Source organism: Spea bombifrons, chromosome 12 (genome assembly GCF_027358695.1).
Source record: "Spea bombifrons isolate aSpeBom1 chromosome 12, aSpeBom1.2.pri, whole genome shotgun sequence".
NCBI classification, from domain to species: domain Eukaryota; kingdom Metazoa; phylum Chordata; class Amphibia; order Anura; family Pelobatidae; genus Spea; species Spea bombifrons.
The window spans coordinates 274,762-283,839 of NC_071098.1; the positions used below are offsets into that span (position 1 = coordinate 274,762).

Consider the following 9,078-nt stretch of genomic DNA (forward strand, 5'->3'; position numbering starts at 1 on the left):
TCTATCTGCCCCCAGTGTTTCCCCTCAGGAATCTGCCGGGTGTCCGTTATCTGCCCATTTCTGTACCCCTTCCTTTCCGTTTATTGTTCTCTGCCCCAGTGTTGATTTTCTCCACTGTCTGCCACTGTCCTCAAAATACGCCCCAGAAATTTCCTTTAAGTCCCTGTTTTCCCCTGCGTGCAATAATCTACCAAATTGCCTTGTCTCCCGCGCTTACTATTTCTCTCAGAGTTGAGTTCCACCAACTGCCCCGGAAGCGGAGGCAGCAACGGTCCCTCAGTAGTTTCCCAGGTAACAAAGCTCAGCCAATCAGCGAGAGGGGTATTCGACGAACGCGCATCAGGATTGACTGAGACACAAGGCCGACAATGTAACGCGGCTGCTAATTGGCTGCTCACTGTCTCCCGTTACCCTGGCAATAACTCGCTGGGTCTGGACTCGGTCGGAGAGAGCTGCAGGTTAATGGGGCAACTAACTGGGGGAGGTCTGGGAGCTAGTAACTGGGGAACCTGGGGGCAACTACCCCATGCGATTCTAGGGTTTGCCCCCTTCAATGTTATATAACTACCCTACATGCCTAAAAATGCCCCCTTATGACACTTCATGACTAATCTGTGCCCTATTGTTCTACCGGGCTGCCTTTTATGCCATCTGCTACAATTAGTTGCCGCCTTTTGTACTATAAATTACCCCTCGTTTCCCTGGATTTGCCCCACTGCCAGCATAATTTAGTCCTTTCCTCTGTTTGCAGTTATTATGCTGTTTGGATGATGCCCAAACACGCCATAAGGGGCCCCTCATGTCCCATTTCACCCCTCTCTCTGCCATCTCACCCCCCCTCTCTCTGCCATCTCACCCCCCACCTCTCTCTGCCATCTCACCCCCCACCTCTCTGCCATCTCACCCCCCACCTTTCTCTGCCATCTCACCCCTCCTCTCTCTGCCATCTCACCCCTTCTCTCTCTGCCATCTCACCCCTTCTCTCTCTGCCACCTCACCCCCCTCTCTCTGCCACCTCACCCCCTCTCTCCCCGCCACCTCTCTCCCCGCCACCTCAACCCCCTCTCTCCGCCATCTCACCCCCTCTCTCTCCGCCATCTCACCCCCCTCTCTCTCCGCCATCTCACCCCCCTCTCTCTCCGCCATCTCACCCCCTCTCTCCCATCTGACTGTTATCTCTCCCACTCGCCTTGCTTTATTATGTTAACATAATTAGTTAGAGATTACCTGCAGAAACTGGGGCAAAATGTGGCCATTTGGGGGCTTCCTGACCCGGGCACACAGACTATTGTACAATGTATAGGAGAAAATGATCCTCATGGGCACCGTGCCAGTCTGCCGAGGGTCATGCTGAGCACATATTTAAGGTTTATGTCTTCCCTGGGAAGTTTTGTCGGAAACCTCTAATACCGTTTTGGTTCTTCGTTGGCTTTTCTTTTAATTCTCTCAAAATGATTTCTGTCTTTCTGAAGCCTGGTCTCCAGGACTGGACACATGACCGCCAAAAAGGTCTCTTGGTGGTCAATAGAAAACCTAACCCTGTAGCAGAAAGATCCATGTGAAAGAGTGCTTTGGGGTCTATTCACTAAGAAGTTTTTTTGCGAACACGCATAGAAGTTGGTTTTAGTGACTTTGTCAGTTAGATTTAGTTTCCTGCCAAGTCGCTCACACAGTGAATTAACCTCTTTCTTTCCGAAAGGTGTCGCAGCAGGTGGGCTCGGGGCGCCGTGTACGGCAGGTGGGCTGTGACCTTAGGGCTTGCGCAGGATCGGGGTAGTGAAGCTCACAGAGGCTGCTGAAACATTTCTAGCTCATGGTCTCCACCTAGTGGCTTTCAGTGAAATAACTCGGTTCTGAGGGACAGACGGCAGCTGCTTCTGTTCTTGTGGTGAACCGTAAATCGCTTTGCTCTCTGAGACGACGAATGCCTCCGGCTGTGAGGAAGGGAGAGTTCTGAACAAAGTCCGATGGCCGGAGAGAAGGCTTTCAAAATAATCCGCAATCTATTTACTCTCCTGATGTCACAGTGTCCAGCCATTTGTGTCCAATAAAACGCCCGTTTTATTATTAACTAAACCCTTGGAGGCAGGATACCCAACTCCTGAGGTGCGGACTCGCCTAACTCTGACTCCAGGCTTTACCCCACAGTCCCAGCGCACCCTGAGGTATCACAGTTTAAACATGTTTCGAAATCCCACCGTTCATTTAATGAACGCTGAGGGGGGATTTGTCAGTGCACCTGATACGCCTTGTGGAGCTGGGGGCTGGTGGGGCTGGTGAAGCGGCCCTGGGGGCTGGTGACGAGGGGATGGTGATGCGGCACCTCCTACGATAAGCGAATAGTGAGTTTAATCGGAGGGTGTATTCATTTCTGATGGATCTTTTTGATAGATTTTTCTTTTCATTAGGATGGCGACCACTATTCTGGGAGTTGGCAGCGGCGTGTTCATTCTGGCGATTATTTGGGTGGTGACTCTGCTGCTGTGTGTCCTTCTGTCTAGAGTGTCGGGTTCAGCACGGTAAGACCGCCAGGACTGGTGAAACTGGACCCCCACAGCTTCAGGATAATGAAATGATGCATGGCACTTACTAGTGACCTCTCACCTGCTGTGTTAGTGTTAGTAACTACAAATGATGAGAAGTTGACCATTCAGCGGGACGTTAGTGCAAAGTAAACAAAAATCTAATTGTATAATCCCCTGTGACATGTAAACGCGTGTCACATGGATCAACATGTAAAATGGCATCACGTTAATGTTTTCGGTGCAGGAAATGGCTGATTCTGTTTGCCGCAGGAATGATCCATAAATGTTTTCTTTTTTTCAGGTTTTCGGTTATCCCGGTATTCCTTTTGGCCGTGATCCTTACGTTAATATTGGTTTTCTTTCCAAGGGCAGACGAAACTCCTGCACCAGAGAAGGAGATTCAGGTGATAATGGGCTTTGTTTCTTTTGGGGAGGGGGTAATTTGTGGGGCAGGAGCAGTTTACCCCACTATCTGAAATACATTTTGTGGCCAGTGCTGATGACTGGAATTAAAGTGTCAGCGAGTTTGCTTTGTGTGTTGTGTGTGTTCGACGTGGCTTGGCTCTCCCAGGTTTCACATGAGTTTGTCCTCTGCACACTGAAGCCGCCGGAGGCGTTCTCTGTACCTTTAAACCCTTTATAAAGACCATTTCCCATATTGTGTATCTGAAATGGTCCTGAATACATAACATGCTGAACTCTGGCGTCAGCGCGTATCTCTCTGTGGATATTTAGGTGAATATCCCTAAATATATTTTAGTCCCAACATTTATGTTAATGTGAGTAAGAAGTAGCCCCATTATCCTGTGTTTTAGCCCCGGTCTCTGCTTTACTTGGATTTGTGGAACGTCTGATAAAAGTGCCCCCGCTGCTACTGGGTATGTCTGAACGGCGACTCGCTGGACGCACGGCGGAATATGGCTTTACGAAGCCGTCTCTGTCTGGACACAACATCCATATGTCTTCTTGATATAAGTGATCATTTTCACTTTATGGGTTTGACTGAATCAAACTTTATTTACTATTTTCCTAATTGGCTTTTGTAACGGGGGTATCTGTCTCTTGCCAATGCACCAGGCTTTGTATACGAGACCCCAGAGCTTTAGTCCGGAAGAAGTGACCCTGTCGTCATGGATCCCCATTTATAAATCAGGGCAAGTAACGAGGTGGCCGAGCTTGTTAGGTCAGGAGAATCTGAGAACTAATTAAAGGATTTGTGGTCCTGGACCCCCCTGCAGCGCAGCCCCCAGTCCATCAATAATACATGACTCAGGTTTTATGCTCTGCGGACCTGCTAATTGGCTCATTAAAGCACCGAGTGTGTTGCACCAGCAAACATGGGCTCCACCAGAGACTAGTTCTGTGCTGAAGCCAAGGTCAGGCGTAGCGCAGCTTCATAAACCCGACCTGTTCTGTAATCTGCGTGTCGGGTGGTTCCTCGGGGACACTCCGCTCACTTTACAGCCCCGTGCTCGTGTGTGGGGGTATTTCTGGCCATCACCTTTCTCTCTGTTTTGACAGTTGCTTCATGTCTGGTTCCTTGTAGATACTGCAAGTTTTATTTGGCTCCACTTACTTTATTAAGGGAGGAATCCTGCGGCTTTGATGGCCGATGGGTGGCACTGGCCACGCACATAAACAGCGCGGGCTGCCCCTCTGAAAGGAATCTTTGACAATTTGTCCCGCTTCTTGTAAGTGACTGTAATCTGGCTCCTAACTAGCACCATGTGCGATCGGCACAAGGCTGGGAACTGGAGCGCAGGACTAGTTACCACCAGTCTCTGATCTGGGATGCGTTGCTGTAACTACAACAACCAAAGCGCAGGAATAAGACATTCACAGCAGATATAACCCCCACGGCCCAGATTAGTGGCTTTTACAGGGGAAATATTTGTGGGTGGGGCATGGACAGGATGTGAGCAGAAGTGGGTGTGGCTACGTTTAAACGCCTGCGCTCCTATGGATTGTGTGGGTTGTATAAGGAGCCCGGCCTGATATCTTATTATAAAGATACTTGATTTATAGCGCAGATGTTAATTAAATGTGTAATGTGACTGCCATGCCACCATAACTTATAGTGAAGGGACGATGTGTCGTCTTCACACACCTGAAAGCATCACACTAAATGCCACCTGGCGCAGTGCTTTAACGCTGCTGGCCCCTTTTAGGACGTCTCCGGTGCTCAGTAATATTGATCCTGTGTTCTCTTCCCCAGATCGTGGATTCCTTCTTTATCGGACGTTATTTCCTGATCTCCATCATGAGCGTTGTTTTTCTCGGCAGCGCCTTCCTGGCCCTCGTGTACCACGTCTTGGAGCCAGTCTATGCCAAACCTCTTCGGATGCAGTAAATCTGTGGTGGCGGGCAGCATTCCGGCGTCTAAGGAATTATGGGATTGCCTAATTAAGATCCTTTAAGGGATAAAATATACATTTACATTAAATGCATTTGAAGGCGTCTTTGTCAGTTAAACACATTTTAGGGTAATGAATACTTTTATGATTTTAGATAATAAATGTGTTTTTTTTTTTTTTTTTTACTAAATATTTTTGAAACATTTGATTTTTTTGTCATTTCTGTTGTACAGATTGATGTGGATAAGTCAGGACGTCCTTATTTTTATAAGCAAAAGAAAATATTATTCTTCACCTAAAGGCGAGTTGGCTTTACAGGCAAGGTGTTTTTCCAGGGTGACCGTGAGCCGGGTACATCTGGCTGGTGCCCGAGTACTATTTGCACTGCCCTACAAGCAGGTTATACGCCATGATGCCATGACGAGCTGGGGTGAGTAGTGTTGAAAGTAAATTAGTATTTCGATCCCTATATAATGTGTGTGGGAAAACAGAGTATTTAGTTGAAGAATATGTAGAATCATGAGCTTTCAGGACCTCAGAGGTATCTTTTTTTTTTTGATGGAAATATAAAAAAATTATAAACAACGCTGGGCAGCCAAGAGTATGCAAGGTGTTAGATGCTTTTTACGGGTGCCTGGGGACGAGTTAATGTCTTCAGTCCTCAATGTTTAATGAATCCTCAAAGTGACTTGCCTGAATGACTGATAACCTGATTGTATCCCGTCACTAATCAATAATGCGCGGCATGGAGCGAATCAGCCCTCTGCCGGTAACATTTAAATTCCTAGCGCTCCATGTCCATTCCATAAACCAGTTTATTTAATTTCCACGGTCCCGGAAGTGCTGTTGGCTGTTAAGGAGTGCCGGGCCAGCGTTACTGTGTCTATCATGGCATTCAAGCAGTAAACCTGTAGAGGGCAGACAGACCAGTGGTGTATTTTTACCTGACCCATGGAAGCACCCCAGCCACCCCCTCACCGCTTACCTCTGCAGCCGCTCTCCTCCATGCTTCGTGCAGGAATGTGATGTCGGCACCAAGTAAGTTTGTGTCATGAGGCAGCGCGCTCCATGCTGCATATAGACTGATTGGAAAGGAGATCTCTGATAAATAGAGAGCATTTCATTTATGCAGCCATCACAGCCTTCAATGTGGCCACTAGAGCTGTGCATGCCATTAATGCAACCATTAGAATCTTAAGTGTGACAGTTAGAGCCTTGCATGCAGCTTTTGAAGGCTTTAATCTGACAGAGCCATGCATGCAGCCATCAGAGCATTTAATGGGGCCACTAGGGCCCTGCATGCAGCTGTTAGAGCCTTTAATGTCACAGTTAGAGCCTCGCATGCAGCATTTGGAGCCTTTAATATGGCAGTTAGAGCCATATATGCAACTGTTAAAGCCTTTAATCTGACAACCATGCATGCAGCAGTCAGAGCCTTGCATGCAGTGGTTAGAGCCTTTAATGGGACCATGAGAGGTCTGCATGCTGCAGTTAGAGCCATACATGTGGCCTTCAGGGCCTGTAATGCAGTCGCTGGAGCCGTGCATGCAGCATTCAGAGCCTTTAAGTTCTAAGTATAAAGCCAAATACGCTTCTATCCAACACCTCACCCAGAATTACACCCCAAAGCCTTAATATGGCCCCATTAGGGCTGTTACCCCCAGAGATTCAGTTGCCGGTGTTTTTTCTGCATCCACGCACACTCGCTAACCTGAATGCGTGCTCACATTATAAATAAACCTTGATAATGAAGACTTTACGAGAGGGGATGCGTGTTGCTTCGAGTTAATACTCTGCTATTTTTTGGGTATTCTGGCTTCTTTGGTAAATGAGCTCATCAGAAATTAACCTGCCAGCGAAAGGCAATCGCTCATCGCGCAGGGGAATTCATCGTATGGATAGAAGCTTCGGTGGACGTGAATTGTAATGGAGCTCAGAGATAACCTCGCAGAGTTTACCCGGTGGTTGGCTGGAATAACTCGGACTTGTGTGCCTGGTGAAAGTTATGTTCTCATTTGTGTACATTTCGAGGTACTCGTCCCAGCGGTTCTTAGACTTGACCTCATTTTAGGGGGTTTAGCAGGGGTGGGCATGGGTCACCAGGCTGTGCGCCGTCATGTGGCGCAGTTTAATGTCCTTGTAAAATAAGTTGTCCCCCGTCTGCCCCTGTCCGTGTCAAATACTTTCTGGTTAATCTCATAACCTAGCCATGAGGTAGGAGGTAGGTTTTGCCTCTCATGCGCAACTCGGCTCTCATCCCTAAACCCTTTCTCTTATTAGTATTTCCCACTCTTGAACACAAACCCAGTCTATGGCTTTCAGAAATGGTACAGGTAATGTACCTGAGGTTTTTTTTTATCAATTCTCCGTTTATTGAAAGCGAAACATGACAATGCACAATGTCACAGTAATGGTAAGGCACAGTGGTAAAAGGTACAGAGCACATCAACAAAAAACAGCAGAATCAGCAGCCATCGTTACAGATGTAATCCGGTGAAGATGTTTCGGGCGAGTTTCAAATAGCAGCTGAGCACCATGAGCATACATAAACATAAAAACATGTGTCAAAGGCATAGAGCTACGCAATGGTCGTACGGAGCGGACATCAACGAAGACCAAAGTGGTCTAAAATAAAAATAAACCAAACCAGACCGTGGGTGGCACAAAGTCAAAATAAGGATAAGAAAACAAGAAAATGGCTCATGAACAGAGACCTGAGGAGAGATAAGGAACCTGCCAATGTATACCTACAGCAGAGGAGGAACAGGGCGATCCTCCAGGGAGGAAATATAGGAGCGCCAATAGAACCACTTGAGCTCTACCGTATGATCCCGCCCCCCAGAGGCACCGGAAAGGACCTCCATCTGATAAATAAATTCTACCCTATTGAACCAGGCAGCAAGAGAAGGGGGGTTGACGGACTTCCAGGATCTCGGAAGGGTGGTGAGGGCAGCATTAATCAAATGGAATGTGATAGATCCCTTATAGGTATGGTACGGAACCTTGTTATAATGCAACAGGATAGAGGCCGGAGTGGCCATGAATGTAGGGTCCGACACTTCCCGAATTACCGCAGCTACCGCATTCCAAAAGGGCTTAATAACAGGGCAATCCCACCAAATGTGGAAAAGGGAGCCAGGATGGGAGTTACAACGCCAGCAAAGTGGAGAGATTTGGGGCAGGAATCTATGCAAATCAAGGGGAACCTTATACCACCGGGTAGCAATTTTGAAAAGGGTTTCCTGCACCCTACTGGACACGGTCCCTTTATGTACAATCATGAGCATCCTCTCCCAATCCTCCATAGAAAGGGCTAGTCCCAGATCACCCTCCCAAAGGCTGAAGTAGTAAGGTTTAGTAATGACCACCGGTGCAAGAAGAAGGGCGTATAGAATGTACCTGAGGTTTAACTCCGTGTGTGAGCATTCGATGGACAGCGAAAGAAAACCCAAGTCACTTGTTACAGAAGAAACTGGATACTGTGAGAATAAATGACATTTATTTTGTTACCAAATTCCTACTATATTTAACAGCTTCCGAATGTCATAAACATGGTATCAGAGCAGGCCCAGGGGTGGCTGTTTGGTGTTATGTGACTGTCAGCAGCCAAATGAAAAAAGGGGAAAAATGATGAATAAATCCAAAATTAGATATTTCTGAGAAAAGTCTGTTTGCACAAATAACCTAAGAGTAAAATGCTCTCATGAGTCATACTCCTAATGCCTGAATCCGACACATTGAGAAGATGTTGAGTCCCCAAATATCCTTGTAGAGCCAAGAACAGTGATTTGTACGAGGCGATCAGCGGTGTTTCCTCCATGGATCGGACCGGCGGTGCGCGCCATTACATCTCAATCATTTCCAGGCTTTGGCTAACCACGGCCGAATAACTGAGTAGCTGAGAACTGAACACGAAGTCATGAAACAACGTAGTTACAGAGTATGTTAGCCCTCGAGGAAAAGCTACTTTACCAGATGAAGCATAAACCACCCTGTGAGAGTTGACCAAATTACATGAGAATGGCAAGAATAATGAGGAATTACATATTAAATGTTACAAACTAACCAACAGGTAACATTTATGATATGAAATCTATTAAGCATCCTCTTGGTTAATGATCGCCATTGCTGGGAGCACGTGGATCAACAGATTTCTACTAAAACTCACTAATTAATCCACTCCAGACGGGGAAGAAGGA

The 9,078-nt window shown here is 47.0% G+C and overlaps 1 protein-coding gene across 1 annotated transcript; it reads left to right on the plus strand.

The window, feature by feature from the left end:
- The first annotated feature begins 369 nt into the window (after nucleotides 1–369).
- Nucleotides 370–5,000, plus strand: TMEM218 (transmembrane protein 218). Its single transcript, XM_053451970.1, has 4 exons — nucleotides 370–458; nucleotides 2,409–2,519; nucleotides 2,827–2,929; nucleotides 4,741–5,000. The coding sequence occupies exons 2-4, from the start codon at nucleotides 2,410–2,412 to the stop codon at nucleotides 4,873–4,875; spliced, it is 348 nt and encodes a 115-aa protein (XP_053307945.1). The 5' UTR covers nucleotides 370–458; nucleotide 2,409; the 3' UTR covers nucleotides 4,876–5,000.
- The last annotated feature ends 4,078 nt before the right edge of the window (nucleotides 5,001–9,078 follow it).